General features: G+C 42.3%; 3 protein-coding genes and 1 long non-coding RNA gene across 4 annotated transcripts; 3 read left to right on the top strand and 1 right to left on the bottom strand.

The window, feature by feature from the left end:
* Positions 1-1,197: 1,197 nt before the first annotated feature.
* ppp1r14d (protein phosphatase 1 regulatory inhibitor subunit 14D) lies at positions 1,198-7,756 on the top strand. Its single transcript, XM_052085292.1, has 4 exons — positions 1,198-1,652; positions 4,952-5,032; positions 6,436-6,468; positions 7,332-7,756. The coding sequence occupies exons 1-4, from the start codon at positions 1,473-1,475 to the stop codon at positions 7,398-7,400; spliced, it is 363 nt and encodes a 120-aa protein (XP_051941252.1). The 5' UTR covers positions 1,198-1,472; the 3' UTR covers positions 7,401-7,756.
* Positions 2,149-4,699, top strand: LOC127614138 (uncharacterized). Its single transcript, XR_007966402.1, has 2 exons — positions 2,149-2,845; positions 2,935-4,699. It is a non-coding gene; the product is annotated as an uncharacterized LOC127614138 (long non-coding RNA).
* A 9-nt stretch (positions 7,757-7,765) lies between the features above and the next one.
* On the bottom strand, positions 7,766-11,816 carry zfyve19 (zinc finger, FYVE domain containing 19). Its single transcript, XM_052085290.1, has 11 exons — positions 11,613-11,816; positions 11,385-11,506; positions 11,226-11,279; positions 10,989-11,146; positions 10,762-10,904; positions 10,370-10,478; positions 9,804-10,022; positions 9,584-9,660; positions 9,357-9,458; positions 9,099-9,268; positions 7,766-8,896 (listed from the first exon to the last, which is right to left on the bottom strand). Exons 1-11 carry the CDS (start codon positions 11,664-11,666, stop codon positions 8,818-8,820), a joined length of 1,287 nt encoding a protein of 428 aa, XP_051941250.1. The 5' UTR covers positions 11,667-11,816; the 3' UTR covers positions 7,766-8,817.
* A 34-nt stretch (positions 11,817-11,850) lies between these two features.
* Positions 11,851-16,151, top strand: bub1bb (BUB1 mitotic checkpoint serine/threonine kinase Bb). The gene is made up of 9 exons (XM_052085291.1): positions 11,851-11,954; positions 13,182-13,336; positions 13,430-13,489; positions 13,562-13,706; positions 13,782-13,978; positions 14,549-14,703; positions 14,791-14,981; positions 15,076-15,176; positions 15,364-16,151. The coding sequence occupies exons 2-9, from the start codon at positions 13,194-13,196 to the stop codon at positions 15,644-15,646; spliced, it is 1,275 nt and encodes a 424-aa protein (XP_051941251.1). The 5' UTR covers positions 11,851-11,954; positions 13,182-13,193; the 3' UTR covers positions 15,647-16,151.
* The last annotated feature ends 1,999 nt before the right edge of the window (positions 16,152-18,150 follow it).

Below are 18,150 nucleotides of genomic sequence, written 5' to 3'. Positions count from 1 at the left end.
TGGAAACTTTTGGGAACTGTATGGTGAGACAATGTATTATTGACCTTTGATTAGGTGCTATGTGACGTGACTAATATATTAATTTTGAAACAAATAGGGCTGGTGTTTTTGTCGATCCTTTTTCACTTTTTGACATCAAGTATAATGTCCATCCATCCATTTATTCTGTCATCCGTTTTATCCTCGCAAAGGTCACGGGGCGTGCTGGAGCCTATCCCAGCTCTCTTCGGGCTGTAGGCAGTGGACACCCTGAACCGGTTGTCAGCCAATCGCAGGGAACACAAAGATGAAAAACCACCCGCGCTCACACTCATACCGAGGGACAATTTTTGAGTGTTCAATCAACCTGCCATGCATGTTTTTGGAATGTGGAAGGAAACCAGAGTACCCGGAGAAAACCCACACAGGCACGGGGAGAACATGCAAACTCCACACACAGGAAGGCCGGAGCTGGAATCGAACATGATACCTCTGCACTGTGAGGTCAACGCGCTGCCACCGAAAGTAAAATAGATATCGTAAAATAGTAAATGGCTGGACCGATATATTAATCAACGGAAACCATTCCAATCCCTAATTCCCATTGTATTATTGTCATTTATGTTTTATGTACAGCACTTTGATGCAGGAATGGTTGTGGAGAAAGTTTTCCAGAAATGAAGTTGCATTGAGTATCCGTATTATTGGTTGCTAGCCAATCGCAGGACACACAAATATTTAAAAAAACAACAACAACAACAACAGTTTTTTATTCAATGACTTGTGTGTGTTATTTTTCCCTAAAGGAAGAGTACTAACCTTTACGTGTCCAGATTTTATAACCACCCATAAAAGTCCTATGTTATATTTTGTTGCTGTTATTATTGGCTATTAATGGCCAATTTGACTTCAAAGATGAGTAAACATTAAGCAACGGCAAAATCATTATCACGATTGAGAAACACAACAAGAATCACTTTTATACTCAAATACTGTGCTGTAAAACGCAACAAAATGACTGACGATAAGAGGACCAAAAAAAAAATTGTAACGTCAATGTTGACACGTTTCCAAACACAGTTTGTTGCCCTTTGCTGATTTACAGGCATCTCCTTTCCTGATTAGTTTTTGCACAGTGTTTTTTTTTTTATGGCTGTGACTGACCTATGCTCTTCCACTACATGTCACACTCACTCACACACACACACAAACAGGCGTATCTCCTTACATCGGCCTCATAGTGTAGGCAGTGGGTGTTGCAAGAGGAAGCGAGAAGGAGAGCTTCACGGAGAAAGAGAAAGAGAGAGAGAGAGAGAGAGAGAGAGAGAGAGAGAGCGAGTGGGACAAACAGTGCGAGTCAGAGTCAGTGTTACAGAAAAGGCAGACATTGAATACTAGACCAGTGCACGGAGATCGAGTGGGCCAGAGCCTTCTCTGCCTGCTTGCGTCTCCGCTTGGTGCCTTTCCACGGGTCTCCCGAGGCCGTGGCAACCATGGCGTCAGAGGCAAACCCCCAGTCCAGAGTGATGTTCGAGACCACGGGGAAAGTCGACGAGCCAGGGCCCCGCAAGCTTGGCAAACTGACCGTCAAGTACAACCGCAAGGACCTGCAGAGGAGACTGGACATTGAGGAGTGGATAGACGAACAACTGCACCTGCTCTTTGACTGTGAGGTAGGGGGTAGGGGGGGGGCACACACAAGCGCATACACACTCGTAGCAGTGGAGGCAGGGACTCGATATCCATCATCATTTGACATTCGCAGATAAGAAGGAGAAAAGCGAGGGAGATTGCTCCATACGTTCACCGAGTTAAATACGCTCTCAGATGTGGTTCAACGTTGCAGCAAGAATAAAGCGAAATCCAAAAATCCAAAGCTGCCCTGTGCATGTACAGCACAGCGCCGTGGAGCAACACAATCCACCACAAGCGCACTCCCCGCAACGCGTGACACAATCCAATTCTGTCACTGGCTGCGCACTGATTTGCATTGGATTCTCTCAAAGGGGAAACCATGGCAACAGATGTCTCATCTCTCACGTGAGGCGGCCCGGCGCGGTGGGAAGAGGTATGTCCATTGGCTAGCACGGGATGACGGTGCAGATTAATGACAACATGCCAAGGCGGCCACTAGCGCACGATGTGCTGCGAAATGACGAAACCATGTGCCGGTATATCTTTTCCGGCGGCACGGTGGTCGACTGGTTAGCACCTCAGCTTCACAGTGCAGAGGTCAAAAGGTTCGATTCTGTCTCCGGCCTTCCTGTGTGGAGTTTGCATGTTCTGCCCGGGCCTGGGTGGTTTTTCTCCAGGTACTCCGGTTTCTTCCCACATTCCAAACACATGCATGGCAGGTTAATAGAACACTCAATACTTCTTACAGCGAATCATCATTATGTTGGGGTGTTTACATCATATAAAACTTGGCACAGCCCGTCTATGTGCACAGGATTATGGCTGGAGTTCAGAATACATTTTGCATTGCCTCAAGGGAGGCGTTCTCTGTTGGTTGGAGTTTGCCGCTCGGATGCTTTGACCAGCGGTCCTTTGCATTGCTATTTAAATTATTTAACCACATCTCGAATTTATGCAAGCGCTGCCTTGGCCGGCTTCTTTGCAAACTTCACACCTTAGGAGAAATAGTAAACCTCCTAGAAGGTGTGAGCAGTAGAAATGGAAATGTCCAGCGGCATTTAAGCTTGTAGGCTGTCATCATTTAATCCCCTCACGTTCATAAAGTGAGTAAATTAATAATACAGTAGTAACTGACGTATACATGCTGGGGGATGCTGACAGATAAAATTTATTCCTTAAAACTACTGTCTGTGTCCACATCTGCTTTATTTCCTTGTGTTATCCTCATAAAGTGAATTCTAGTGAAATTATGCTACCCACTCAGTGAATGATTGTATTAATACATTCGTGTTGGTTATGTTTGCATTACTCATGTTGTAGGGGGGCTCTGATAGGCCTTGAATCTCTAACAGGAAATGAAAAAAAAAATGTCTGATCAGTTGAAATCATGTTGGCGTTTTCATTGACATTTTTATTTCCTGGGCACAGTTTCCTTATTATCCAGGCAGTAAAAACATCGCGTGTCTCAGTGGTGTCTTGTTTTGTGTTGCTTTAGACTGAATGCTTTCAGGATAATCCGCTATGGAGCATGATAATCGGTGATAATGAACAAGTCTGTCAAAAGTGAATGCTTCCTTGAGGCCAAGTAAAGCAAACAATTGAATGGTATTTAATGACTAAAGTACAAACCCATATTCCAATAAAATTGGGAAGCAGTGTAAAATGTATTAACAACAGAACAACAATTTACAAATCCTTTTTGACTCTTTTTCAAGACACAACAAGGACAAGTTTAATTCATGTTAAACCTCTGTTTGTATTTTCTTTTGCAAATATTCACTCATTTTCAATTTGATACCAGCAAACAAACAAAAAAAAAATCTGCGATAGGGCCGTGTTTACTACTGTGTTACATCATATTTCCTTTTAAAAATATCCAATTATTGTTTGGGAACTGAACACATTAATTGTCCAATTCAAAATCAGTTGCTCAACAATAAGGGGTCTCCTTTGGTGTCTTTTACTCTCCGCAATGTGCCACATATTCTGAATGAGAGACAGGTCTGGACTGCTGGCAAGCCAGTATAGTACTTGCACTCTTGTTGTGACGCCACACTGTTGTAACACATGGAGAGTGTGGTTTGGCATTGTTTTGCTGAACATAGCAGGGACGTCCTTAAAAAATAAGTTAGTTGGATGGCAGCATATGTTTCCCTGAAATCTGTTTGTAACTTTCACCATTGATGGTTTCATCACAGATGTACAAGTTACCCATGCCCACAGGCAAAGGGACAAAACACCAGACAAGAGAGAATCCAATTGTTTATGTTGACTGCATCTGCGTTGGTTTCTAAAGCGGAGACTTTGAAATTCACAAATTCCTATAATAGCTCCGACATAAATTTTATTGCTTTCGGCTGCCAAAAGTGTGACTAAGATGCTATTCTGGGGCCTCATTAAAGCGCAAGATCTTTTACGCTGCAGGTAAATCAACCATGTTGTGCATTACGAATCGCAGATATTGAAGTGCTGTCGGAGGGTCACAGAAAAGTAATTATTTTATTCTCCTTGCACACACAGTAGCTGAGTTTACATTCACTGCACTTTGAGGAATTATTGTAGTAAAAATATTGAAGTAAATTATCAACCATGCTGAAGTACATTAAAAAAATTATTATGCAATAAATCACAACCAGAGTTAGCCAGTGAAAGTACAAACTCAACGCTAAATGGAAATAAGCATTATGAACCAAAGTAACAAAATGTAAAAATAAAAAAGTCCTGCAGAGCTACGTAGAATAACACGGGGTCCACCCTGGCAACATGCATCAATTAGATGGCGCACGGGGGACCTGACGAGAGGGTCCATCCACTCCACCACTCAGCACTTCACATTGTTTAGCTCTCTCATCATCCAGAGAACCGTCCAAGCCCAATCTTCCCCCGGCAATGAAACCTTCCCAACCGGAAAATATTCCCCAGCTAAAGCAAAACTACCCTGTCAAATATGAGCGCTCATCTGCTGAGTCTGAAAATTCTGTTGGTCGAGTTTCCTCCCAGGACACTCGACAGTGCGAGAAAGTCATACATTTCTGAATATGACACATTTGTGATATGTCTTTTATCGCCTCAATTGGCAGTTATTTTTTAAAAAAGTGATAGTCACTACATTCATGACTCGGGTGAACAGGCACAGTGGATACACTGACGCTCTATTTTTACAATATTTTCCATCCCACTGACTGCTCAGTGGTGTGGAGAGTCATTTCACTGGGATTTAGGATGGGATGTGCCCCGTGAGCTTTTCTGTCATTCGCATGTGGGTAACTGAGGGATAGGGATGAGGAATGCAGAAACAACTTTTGATTTATTTAACGTTTTATTTTGGCTCTTGCAGGAAGAAGAGATCCCAGAGTTGGAGATTGACATCGATGAGCTCTTGGAGCTGTCAGATGAGGCTCAAAGAATGCGAGTACAGGTACATCATTGTGTGTTGACAACATTTTAGTATAGGATTACAAGGAAAATGGCTTGAACACATACTTTTGTGTCCAATATTTAGGCACATGATCATGTTAACAATTTTCCCACCCTTTTGCCTCAAGGTTATTAACGTCATTAAACTATTCAAGTACCGGTAACTTGACCCTGGAGAACCCAAGAACCCTTTTCTTCTTTGGAAAATGATGAATTATACATTAAATGACTGCTATAGGTTCACTGAACACTAAAATATATGTTTTTTTTCAAATATTCAATGCTTCAATCCGAATTTAGAATTAGGGTCAAATTTGACCCATTGGGATTTAAGGGTAGCATTTGAGTAGCAGAATTTATAGGGGCTAAATTTGACCCCGTGGGTTCTCCAGGGTTAAACTAAAATTGAAAAAAACAAACATATTCAGTAACAAAAAACAAAACAAAAAGAAAGAGTGAGTGCCCTTTTGCATATGGCCCAGGAGCGTGACATGAGAGGCCAAATTGAACTAGTTCAAAACCAGATAAAAATGATATTGGCTTGAAAGAAAACCTCTCTGCAGTGTGCTATGTATATATAAATAAATTTGTTCGCAAGAGATTGTTGAATGTCGTGGTACTCTATTGTTTCATATTGGAGCGGTTGGTACCTGAGCACCAATCACTTCGCGCTCAACTCCAAAAATATTTAAAAATTAACTAAGATAAGATAAGATATCCTTTATTTGTCCCACACTGGGGACATTTACAGCCTCCAGCAGCAAGAATGTAGGTAGAAAGAAGAAAGAAGAAAAAAAACAACAAACACCGTTCAATTAAGTGCAATATAAACACAAAATGGATAAATCCATTGTAATTATTGTTACACTCGAACACCTTTACTTCATACAAAGACATTTAAGTTGAATATCTGCTACAAATGACCTCGACTCGTAGCTTACTCGGTCATCATAGAATAAACAAATGATTTTTTCAAAACAAATGTCCACTTTGTATTTTACAGTGAACCTATTGAACTTCGGTTCAACTTACTAAAATCGTTCCAGTGGAAGCACTCTACTGGTACAGTATACCGTGCGTCATTGGAGGTACCTTGTTGACACTGAATGAAATGCGCGTAATGTATTTTTTCTGCCGACGTATTTTCACATTATGGACAGCGAAGGGCTCGCTTGTACTATAACCCCGCTTCACCTCAATAATAGCCTGTTTTGTCGGATAAGAGCTGAACAATCTCTTTCTTTACTCGTTTATTGAACGTGTTTGATGGTGAGGCTACTCAAGTTCCTCCAACCCAAACTCCACCTGACCCAATAATGATTGATTGATGAAACAAGTTTCCCATCACTTTTGACTGCATAATGTAGAAACGTGTTTTCCGTACTTTTCTTTTTCTGCTTTCAGGAGTTGTTGCAGGAATGCAGGAAGCCAATAGAGGTGAGAAGTTGTCATCGTTCTTCTACTTGCTTGCCTTTTTTCGCTTGCATGCAGTCGATCATATCCGGTCAGAGGTGTTGTGTTCAAATGTCAGCTTGCGCCTTTGTGTGACATTTGCATCTCCTCACCATGCCAATGGAATGAAGACACACCGGCTTGAATGTTAGTCTGTGACATGAAGTCAGCGGTCCCCAACCTTTTTTGCCCCAAAGACCGGTTTAATGTCAGGCAATATTTTCACCGAACGGCCTTTAAGGTGTGGTGGATAAATAGAACAAAATAATATAATAGGACCCGCATGAAAACTGTGGTATTTTATAAACATAATAATAAAAAACACGAATCATGACACGAGGAACGTCCTACCTGGCCGCAACACCCTCTGGGCGCTATCGTCACGTTTAAACGTGCCTTCAAAATAAGATACAGTGCAAATACAAAGTGCATGAAAAATGCGACTCATCATAGCGCCATATAATGCAGAGTGGGCTTGGTACGTTGGAATAAATCCGTATTTTAAGTAGGATCCTGATACTGCGTCAATAGTGACAAACTGTAGACGGATGTAACGGAGAGTCCGGTAATTTTTCAAAATAAAACAGCTTTCAGCTTCCGAAATAAATAAAACAGAAGTAATGCGAGTAATTTATTCTTTCTAATCTGTGCGGCCCGATACCAAATGACCCACAGACCGGTTGGGGACCGCTGCTGTAAGTGACTGACAACCGATTTAGGGTGCATCCCAGTTCTCAACTAAACAACTGTGGAACATGAATGTGTATATGATACACGAAGTTTGCATGTTCATGATTCGAGAAAAATATATCACCGAAGTTCTGAGCTTCCTTGTGCATGTTTCTTAGGATTTTGTGAACGCGCTGCTCTACAGGATAAAGGGACTACGTAAAATGTCAGGACCCTTGAAGAAGTAGCTCCAGGTTAAATGAAGAATCGAGACAATGGATTCGAATCGGCTCAAATTCCCAATATGGTTACCGTTTGAATGCCTGTATGTGCGGTTCACATCCTCAGGGTTTTTTCCCGCCTCCTTCCCAGGTCAGCCTCAGTTGGACAACACAGCAGTCAGTCGAATCCATTGATTTCCTTTGAATATATGGACTGTCTTAGTATCGTGTCCCATACAACGCCCACATAATAATGGCTGTAATATTGTCCAAGATCTTTTACATCATATTTAAGCCTGTCATTTTTCCTTTGCTTGTTAATGTACATATTCCTTCATATACACGTGCTGTACGACAATAAAATGAGACATTTTCAATGCAAAGAGTCACACTTCATTGAACAAAAAAAAACGTTTATTCCACACACACATTTTCAAGAAATTCCCCCTCATAAAAATGACTTAATGACTCAGAATATAATTTCCAGAAAGCAATTTTCTGACATTCATCTTTTAGCGTGGCACAGGAAGCCAAAGGGAATGTTGACATGTCAAGTTTAGGAGTAAACACAGCAAAAAATCATCGGCAGGAAGGTCCATTAGGTATGCATCCATTATCCTCTCCCATTTCCTGTCTTGTGTACGACATAACCAGAAAAGGCAAACACATTAACGACCTCCATACAAAGCTTAATGGAGCCCCAGGAGGAGCGTGATGATGGCGCCTCCTCAGTCGGCCAGACATTGATGTGTCTTGATGAGACTACACTCTGCTGTTCTGTCACACATGAGGGTCTTTTGGCTCCATCAGGTTCCATTACAGTAATTTGCTTGGATGGCCCCCATTTCCATTATCGAGGCCGTCAGACTCTTCACTTGTGACCTCTCTGACAGACTGACACATTTCTGCAAAGTGCTTATACCGACTGCAAAAGTACAACAAAAACAGATCTCAGCACCTCTCGAAGACACCCCGCAGCAGCCACTGGAATGAAATTACAGCGCCAGCAGAAGCGGGGCGATGCTGTGATGTTCGACACACATCCAAACCTAATTACAGGAGTGGCTGAGACGCCTGCCAAAGGAAAACAAAACCTGCCCTAATCCTTTTATACGGACTCTGTGGATCTTTTGTCAGTCGAGTTTTGACAGTCTGCAATTCTAAATCATTTCAAAAGAGCTCATGATTTGCTTTTTGTTTGCAATGTCAATATTTAAAAATCCCCAAATTGCAAAGTAGAACGCGACAAAATTTGTTTTTTGATCCTCAGGCGGCGCAGGCTTTGCTTAAAATAGCCAATAACTCAACACATATTCCTCTTTTGATAAATTATGAAAAACATTGCGTTAATTATTCATACATCACATATTGTTCGTCATGCAGTAGTGTTTCAATCCGGTTTCGCGATGTCGATAAGGGCGCCATCATCGCCGCAGTTTCGCCATCAGGACTTCCTTTTCTTTTTCGGTGCGGTGTAATTGGTGGTGCGATGTTCCTTCATGTCATATTTATCGTGTCCTTCCCTGCGGATGTCAAAAAAAAAAAAAGTGTGGATGGATAATTCATAACACTAAATACTTTATAAGCATGATGCTCGGCAATATGGCAACAGCTTGCCTCCACTTTATTTGGGTCATCGTCTGCATTCACAATCACATGGATCATTTGGGAGCACAGGAGAGCCACCGTCACAAGCGAAATCCAAATAAATTTACGTTCAACTACCTGAAGCAGCGATTGCAGTACAGGTCTCCGTCACAGGAGTGGCAGCGTAAGGTGGCGTCACGGTTACAGATGCAACACCATGGAAGTTCGTCGTCATCACTGTCTGACGGCGGATCAGCTGATCTTACAGCTGCTGGTGGAGTCCTGCTCTTGGTTGCCGGAGCTTGAGTCTGTCAAACGGATCAAAAACAATGATCATTTGTAAGTGATGATCACCAACAGCTCAGAAATACTCGAAAAGTACTCGTTGTTTAATACAGGTTTCTTGGCAGACTTTACCTTCTCTGTGTTTTGAGGTCCACTGTGTTCTAGAGGTATGTTGTAGCCACTGGCCTCATCTAGTGCAGCTTCTTCTGAGAGCTGCAACAACAGACACACATGAATCGAAGTATGTAAGCGTCTAACGGCTGACGTGAAATCACAAGATCCATACCCGTGTATCATATGAGAGCGGCACTGTCATCCACATGCACACGCCGCCATACCTGCTTTAAAACCCTTTTTATGGCTTCGTCCTCCGTCTCCTCATCACTGTCGGGATGTTTCGAATCTTCCATCTTCACTGGAAAGGACATAATTTTTTAAAATATAAAATGTAAAAATCGATTGCATCTTATTTCCGTACGTTAGACTGACAATAAGAGTTCATGTGTGGCTTTCTTGCAGCGATTAACGCTGCTGTGATTGACTGATTAATTGTCAAACCTTTGTCGGGGTCCTGGCCTTTCAGCTGTGCGAGCCTCTTGGCCATGTTGTGGAATTGTTCTGTGAAACGATTATCCTTCTTCAGCTCCTGATTGGCCTCTTCAAGCAAACGTGACGCCTCCGTTTCAAGCTGCCTCCTTGGGTCTTGGTTGTCATCCATATTGTCCTGTAGTGTCCTGTCCTCTCCTTTGTTAAGATCATTCATGTGTCCACCGTCGCCTGATAAGACAATTTTGAAATAAATCGTAGTCTTGCAGGGTGATCGCGGCATGGCCGTGAGGTGTCAAGGCAATATTTTAATAATTTTGGACTGGACTTATTCTTCAAAGCATTGATGTTAATTAGTGCAATTGCAATGCCTTCATTTTAATGAGGTTAGCGCACAGTCCCAGCCAGGACTCAATTTGTACAGTCTAAAGACGCTAAATATGAAGTAATCATGGCAATCTATCATATTTATATTATGAATAAACGGGGACAGACAGGGCCACCACAAACTGACGAGTGGTGGCCCCTTAAATGTCGAGCCCTATGTTAAAACTGTTTCATAAACGGTGTTTCCTTACTGTAGCCAGGATCTGCAAGCTGATGGTCAATGGTAACCTCCTCTGTCATCTGAGTAAGAAGATCATTGGCTTGCTCGGTCTGAGTCCTGTTGTCTGGAGGCTGGCGGACCTGTAAAGAGGAACACAATGGGACACACTGTACAGGTACGTGACGATAACAAGACCAGTGATGCCACAGTTACTTTGAGAAAGTAACTTAATAACTTTACTGATCACTCGCTTAAAAATGACAACTGGTTCGGCCAATTCTTTATTGCAAATGATTTTTTACAGTTATGTGTAACGATAAAGTTGTTAGGCTGCTTGTGACTCAAATGACAGCCATTACTGGATAGTAAGTGAGGAGTTACTGGCATCACTAAACATGACATGCATATTAGGGTTGTGCTCACAGGTGGGGGAGCTCGAGAAGGAGGAGTTTGGCCCTTCAAAGCTGCTAATCGGTCTTCCATCTCCTGGGAAGAAGGCACGGGCTTGCTGGGAACTTTAAGGGCAGCGAGACGAGTCTCAAGTTCTTGTTCAGATGGAATGGACTCTGTGCAGGAGGTAAAAGCTGCATCAGCAAGTGATATAACGGTCACATAAACTGTTCTTGTTTGTAAATAAGAAATGATAATACTTGGCGCAGAGTCTTCTTTCAGCTTTTGAAGCCTTTCAGCAATTGTCTGATCTTCCTTACTCAGGTCTTTCGCAGGGGGAAGACCTGCCAGAGAACGTATACTGCCTCCATGTGGTTGTGTCTTCTGTCCTTGTTTGGCTTCAAACGCAGCAACTCGCCTGTTGAGCAATTTTGTTTTCTTTTGTGAATACACCATTCCGAGAAACATTAGGTTTACAAACGTGATGCCAAACTCACTTTTTGTAGTTTTCAGGGGGAGACCATCTTCCAGCATCGTTTGACGTATTCCCGCTGGAAACATATAGTGATGCAGAATCAGAGCAAGATCAGAAGACGTTTACTCAGTGAATTGCTCATTAATCTTTGCAATTTGTATTTTCTTAAAACCAGATCTACCTTGTAAGATTACCATGGCATTGCTTGCAGACCTTTTGCTGGGTGTTACCATAACGTGGCACCACCGCGTTATAAGTCAAGCAGCTGGCGCAGAAGGACCGGCTGCAGCTTTTACAAGCCAACTAGGAGAAAATAAAAAAATAAATGCACATTCGTACATTAAATCCTCGAAAGAAATGTGAAACAGTATTGCGCCATAATGACCCGCGCGAGACCGAAACACCTTACCTCCTTTTTGAAGACACCGAACTTGGCGGTGCAACAATAACAACGGTTATCCATTCAAATGCGTATGCAAGGATACGTTACACATTGACTAAGCTATATACACCGCTGTATTATAATGTAAGACGGCACAACTTCAAAGTCAATGGAATCCGGCGTCAAGCCTCCCTTTGCGACCAAAACAGGAAGACATCCGGAAGCTGTCGTGTTACGTCATAACCGGTTTGTAATTCCTCCAATGAAATTTCCTCCAAGCTAACAGCGCGACTCGTTCAAAACGAAGCTTGCTGCTGCACTGCTGTCAACAACGGAGAAGCCTGATCTTTGACGCACACAAGGCATTTTGTGAGTTACAACCAAGCGATTATTTCACGCAACGTGTGTACCGTTGTCGGGGGTGCACGAAATGCAACCCTTTTTTTCAACGTGAACTGTAAGGTCTCGAGGTAACGAGAATTTTACCTCGCTAACGCGTTAGCCTCCACGTAATGCGGTCGAGAGCAAAAGCGAAATTTCAATTGAATTTCAAGGTTTTGTTAAATCGCCACATTAACGTGTTGTTGTTCATTAATCTAACAACGGAGCATTTGTTTGATACGCAGTTACATAATGTTGTGTTATGAGTGGTTAATTGTGTGTTATATGCTATGTAAGCAAACCTTCATTGTTTGGATCTTAAGTTAAACAGATAAATGCATTAATCATCCACAAGGGAAATGCACTATTCTGTTGAGTAACTATACCCACGTTTCCGATTTAATTAATGTTGTTATCGGTTTTTAAAATGCAACAAACGATTTCGACACGCCTGGTCTTCCATAATAACCAAGTGTTATACAGTAAATACTATAGGAAAAAACACTGCCCCCCCACACACACTCAACTCAAATGTATTTATTACACGCATTATACACACACGCACATAACACGCACGCGCGCACACGAAACCTCTCAGCAAGCTTTCTTCCAAGCATTAACATGCTTCAACGCAACAGTTTTTCTCTAGAATGAAACAAACAAACAAACAAACACGATGCGTGCTTCTTTTGTCCTTCAGTCGTAACGTGTACGTAAACACCATTTTTAATTGACATGTCAAATGTCCCAAATAATTAACTTTATAAAAGGAACCATTAAATGACATTGCTCATGTCTGTTGCCAAGTGCCTCATGGTCGTTTCCTGCTTTGGGTAAAAAAGCGACGTGGCAAAATATTGCATACACATATCTGAGGTCATACTGTATCTCTAACAAGTTGTTAAATTAGCACCTTGTCTTTGACAATGTTCAGTCTGATTGTCTTCCACTAGCCTCCTCTCAGGTTCTGCTCAGGTTGTCTGTTTCTTAGCTGCGGTTGAAGTCTCTGGTCGCTTTTTTTTGAAAAATTGTCATAAAGTGGCTGAAAAAAATGGCTAACCGTATATGTATGTATGTATAACTATAGCTAGCCACCAAATAGCTAAGTTGCTAATACGTATTACCTGTGCTTTTGTAAACTAGCGCCTCTCTGTTTGCTGCCATGCCATTTGTGCAAAAAATGCAGCTCTTGACTATGTTCATCTTTCTGCTCAGCTGCTTTCCATAATGGCAGAAGGAGAGGATGTGGAATGGGAGCTGTGCAAAGAAAACATTCAACCTCTGAAACGTGGAAGAAACATGTCAGCCTTGCTTCAAGCACTCAGTCAAAGCAAAGATGGCCTCAGCCCTGCCATCCTCCAACAGAGACAGTATGAATGCTTTGAATAAAACATGACCGTACATATTTTATCATTGTAAAATGATGATAATGTTTGTGAATATGGTGCATTTTTTTCCCGTAGGGCTTTTGAGTCTGAATTGCGGCTGTACAACGGAGATGATCCGCTTGATGTTTGGGATCGGTAAGCGTAAATAATAGTACAGTCGAGATGTGACCACTTTTAATGCTTCTCGTGTGGTTGTGTGTTCAACAGGTACATCAAATGGTCAGAGCAAATGTTTCCTCGGGGAGGAAAAGAGAGCAACCTGAGCACACTGTTGGAGCAAGCCGTGACACGATATACAGACGAAAAGAAATACCACGACGATCCTCGCTACGTTGACCTCTGGATCAAATATGTGCGTCTTTTGATATTTCACGCCAAGCTGTCTCCTTAACATTTTCAAACCTAATATCGGGGTGGTGTCCGTTAGGCAGGGCATTGCTTGCAGCGCTTGGACATTTACAGGTACATGAAGGCCCAGGGAATAGGGATCACCCAGGCGTCCTTCTACATCGCCTGGGCTGAGGAGCTTGAGAATGGTGGCAACTTCCTCAAAGCCGATTTGATCTTCCAAGAAGGACTTCGTATGTTTGCCCAGCCTCTTGACAGACTACAACAGTTTCATAGGTGGGCATCCATCTACTACTTTATGAAGTACACGCTTTAATCACGTGCTGATTGAGATGTCTCAGCTCCTCTCTGTTAAATTAAGCAGAATTAATGTCCGTCCCTCTTCAAATTAAAGAATGAATGACTGTGAGTATTGTACTATTGTCTTTCTATGTATGTTGCTGTATCGTTTGTGTTTGTTGTTTAAAGGGCACTGCAACGTAAAGGCTCATTAGCGGTAGCATTAAACTAGCACGATGAAAGGCTAAGCTATGTTTGTTTTAAATACGTGAGATGTACCTTTCATTATTTTATGTATAGTTCCACAAAAAAATTAGGAGTGGAAATAAACCGCTTGAAGCCTCTTTTTTAAAAGAATTGATCTCAAAGTGCTACTTATTCTGCAGTGGGTTGAGTTGGGTCCATTGTCATTGTGTTTTTTTTATGTGTTGTGTAGAAAAGTGTTTCAATCCTTTTGATTATTATTATTATTTTTTTTTTTTTAAATCAGAAAATCTGTTAGACAAGGGTGTGTTTGTTTTCCACCAGAAATGAACTGCCTCTAATCCTAATGTTCTTTGTTATTAGGTTGCTGCAGGCTCGCGCGTCTCGGCAAGCGATGAATAAAGTCGACGACAGTGACGACGAGACCGATCAGCCTGAGAGAGTTTCGCTTGCCGAGCTCAAAACGCGAGGGAAGAAGGCCGCCGTGCCTATCGTCCGAACTGGAGCTGCGATTAAATGTAAGCATAAAATTAAAGACCTCACATAAAGGCAGTGTGTAGAATTTTTCGGAGGGCAAGAAAGTGTTTTAATGTCTATGTGTGTAGCCGTCTCAAGGGGCCTGAGTTTACGTGCCGCTCCAGTGGAAGAACATAGCAGCAATAGTAAAGTGGTGATCTTTGATGAAAACAACGCAAGCGCCATTCCTTCAGAACCGAAATTCGAGCCTTGGTTGGCTCCTCCTCCTGCGAGGGCAAAAGAAAATGAGAAAGCGGTTGAAAAATGGTGCGACGTGAAGGTGGGATCACATGCGAATTCCTTTTAATATATGTTTTGTATACACTGTCATGATTTTTGCTGACATTTCTTTCCATTTTCTTTGGACATCCAAGATGCGCCAGAAATCCAAATTTGGAAACGCACTGATGGCTGCACCTCCTCCGAAGCCCACCTTCCAACCATTTGTTGACGAGTCGGATGAGACACCGAAAATGTGAGTGATCCAATAACCTGCATGTTAAGCAAACGCTTTTTAAGACTGTCATATTGTTTTCAATCAAATGCCAAATGGAAAAGATACAAATGATGAGTTTTGTGGTGCTTGTGGATTAAGTTTTTCTTCTTGACCGTTGCGAGTCTGCTTTTCCCGTTTCCTCTGTGGTGTGCGACCTATCGCTCAGGACACCGCGCAAGATCATCCCGACAGTGAACAACATTTTGTCAGCACGCAAGCCCTGCAGAGACGACACTCCTCTGAAAAGGCTGCTGGAGCACCAACGTCAACAGAAAGAAGGCGAAGCGAGCAAAGACCCGGAAAAGAGCATGTACTGTAAAGAGCTGCTCTTCAGCGGCACCACCGAATTCAGCTTGGAGGAACTGCGTGCCGAGCTTTACATCAAGAAAAATAATTCGCAGGCGGTCGTTTCCCCTGGCGAGCCGGCGGCCGCCACTGAGACGAAATAAAAAGGCAAATCGTGTTCATTGTGTACTCTCCAATAGTACACTGTTAAAACATGTTCCAATGAATCAAAATCTGCCAATACTTGTTGCAGGTCTCGTGAAAAGCCTTTCTGGGTGCTGGTCATGTGGTACTAGCCCCAACCTTTTTTTAATTTTTTTTTGTGCCAATTGACCAAACCGCAACCCATCAGCTGCCTCCTAAGTCCACATCGGCCAACAAGGCTAGAGCTTCAGCTTAAGTACTGTATTGGAAAGATCTGCAGAGATCCAAATGCAGTGCTGCTCTCCACGCCTAATGTCGCAGCTTCTCTTGATGGTGTTGATCAAAGATGGTCTTTGTTGCCTTTGTAAAGGCAAAATTGTGATACGGTTCGTGTATTGGATCGCAATGGAAACATGTTTTGTGTCCCATAGGTTTTGATTTTTCACTTTGATTTTAGGGTTTGTCTCTTGTGTTTGTAACCGTTGTTTAGGTTCCAGCTCATGCAGATTTTGTCACAACAATACTGAACTAACAAAAACACCCCAAGATTATTTAACTGTTATCGCGTAATGTCAATTCTTCTCCATCCTGCATGTACTTCCATATCAGCTTCTCTTTGACCGATAGTGATTTTTTTTCCTACATACTTTTTTCCCTCCCCACTACAGTTCAGAATTTACGAAAAAGTTGGGTGCTAAACCATCAATAAAACACTTCAAATGTTTCGTGTGTCATTAATGCATCATTAGGGATGGCCAGAATAACGACGTATTAATTCAGTTCAATATTGGGATTGATTAGTCATTCACGAACAATCGGAATGGACGTCACAACTTCAGCAGAGGTGCTGTCGAGTTAGTACTGGTAGTTTGTGGTTGAAAGCAAGAAAAAAAAATCAGCTTTGGGAAACTGAGCTCCATCCACCCAGACTTCCAAGGCAGCATTAATCTGCGTGACACAGCCCAGGAAAGGAAATTGAAATTTCGACACAGAGACAGACTTAATAAATAAATAAACACCATTAAATGTATTGTCAATTTTCCTCTTAATTGATCAAAGTAATATAGTACAATGCCCATTTAGACCAAATTCTCTTGCATAGTTTTGGATTCTCTGATGTCCAAGTTTTATTTCCGTTTTTAATAAATGTGTTTTTGAAACATTTCTTGAATTTGTAAAAAAAATATATATATATTTTTTTTTCACTAATGAAGGGTTCGGTGAACGTGCATATGAACTGGTTGGGTTTGGTACCTCTTACAAGGTTCAGAATCAGTGCTCTTTCGTCTCTTGGTTTAAAGATACTATTACAGCCCTCTGGCTTGACATTATGCGTTCGTCCAACCGCGGTTTAGCCAGCCGACTAAAGTAGCGCTAATCTACTGAGACGATGGGATCTCCTCACCGCACACACACACACGCAGAAACAGTTTGCAAAGCAGATCTCGAGGAATGACAGTAGGATTAGGTGGTCAGCTCATCAGCAAGTCAAATCCTCCCATTACAACGCCTTGGCCCTTCCCCACCATACCTATTGCGCTGCGATGCAACGGCAGGCTGCTCGCATGTGGGAACACTGGGAAAAAAAGTGACTTTAATTACTTAGTGGAAATATGACCCTGCCAGCCGCCAAGATCCTCTCAACTGGTGAGTTGCCAAACTGTCTACTTTCAATTTTAGGCTTTGAGAGCCGAGAGCAGCTGAAATTCACAGATCAATGATGTCGCGGCGGGGTTAACATGATGCAATGCCACGGTACTAACGCGGCATAGACACAATATAATCTACTGCTCGCTTTTTGACAGGATTTATTAAAAGCTCATCCCATGAAAGAAAACAAGCATGCAGGCAGGGACTCCAATCGCAGAAATTCCATTGTGATTTCTTTTACTGCAGAGTAGTGAAATGGTGTAAGCAGGCCACATTTGTGAAAACAGGCCCCCAGAGCATGCCGCTCCCCCGCCCTCCCAAGTTCTTACTTTGAAAGACAAGCGCATTCATGTTCTGTAGCCCATGTGCTTTTAACCCAGTTCTCCCCTCCCAATCACTGTTTCACTTTGGGAAATCACGTGTACATTTTTCAGAAAGGCGTGGAAAGAAACTACGCTTGGTTGCCTTGCCTTGAAGATCCTGAGCAGCATATTGTAGGGCCATCCAGGGATGGCAATTTTCTGCGGATATGTGGAAATCCGCCGTTTTATTTCTTAAATTGATCATTTTTGTGAATCGTCTAAATCCGTTGAGAAAATTTTAGGGGGGGTCAGGTATATTATCGTCGAGTTTTCACGAGCTTTCCCGATCAGTCTTTCCATCTTCCGATTGTAAATAGCCCTGCGATTGGGCGTGTATGATATCTTACCTGTTGTGATTGGTCGCCCCATCCAAGCCACGCCCCTTTCCGCTTTTTTTCCATCACTGGCCATCTCGACAGAGTTGAGTGTCGCTTTCTGCCAGGAAAATAAATGAAAACGGTGAAAATAAGTCATAATAGAAAATATTTTCTTGGAAGCGGTGTCGAAGTTGT

Source organism: Hippocampus zosterae, chromosome 14, assembly GCF_025434085.1.
Source record: "Hippocampus zosterae strain Florida chromosome 14, ASM2543408v3, whole genome shotgun sequence".
NCBI lineage: Eukaryota > Metazoa > Chordata > Actinopteri > Syngnathiformes > Syngnathidae > Hippocampus > Hippocampus zosterae.
Note: the sequence above shows the minus strand (reverse complement) of the source record. Positions and strands in the feature narration are given on the sequence as shown.

Coding starts and splice junctions, on each gene's coding strand:
- ppp1r14d (XM_052085292.1), top strand. CDS start 1,473: ATGGCGTCAGAGGCAAACCCCCAGTCCAGAGTGATGTTCGAGACCACG. Junction 5,033..6,435: donor CTCAAAGAATGCGAGTACAG/GTACATCATTGT, acceptor TTCTGCTTTCAG/GAGTTGTTGCAGGAATGCAG. Junction 6,469..7,331: donor AATGCAGGAAGCCAATAGAG/GTGAGAAGTTGT, acceptor CATGTTTCTTAG/GATTTTGTGAACGCGCTGCT.
- bub1bb (XM_052085291.1), top strand. CDS start 13,194: ATGGCAGAAGGAGAGGATGTGGAATGGGAGCTGTGCAAAGAAAACATT. Junction 13,707..13,781: donor TTGACCTCTGGATCAAATAT/GTGCGTCTTTTG, acceptor GGTGTCCGTTAG/GCAGGGCATTGCTTGCAGCG. Junction 15,177..15,363: donor TCGGATGAGACACCGAAAAT/GTGAGTGATCCA, acceptor CCTATCGCTCAG/GACACCGCGCAAGATCATCC.
- zfyve19 (XM_052085290.1), bottom strand. CDS start 11,666: ATGGATAACCGTTGTTATTGTTGCACCGCCAAGTTCGGTGTCTTCAAA. Junction 10,023..10,369: donor GCTTGCAGATCCTGGCTACA/GTAAGGAAACAC, acceptor TTGTCTTATCAG/GCGACGGTGGACACATGAAT. Junction 9,269..9,356: donor TAAAGTCTGCCAAGAAACCT/GTATTAAACAAC, acceptor TCCGTTTGACAG/ACTCAAGCTCCGGCAACCAA.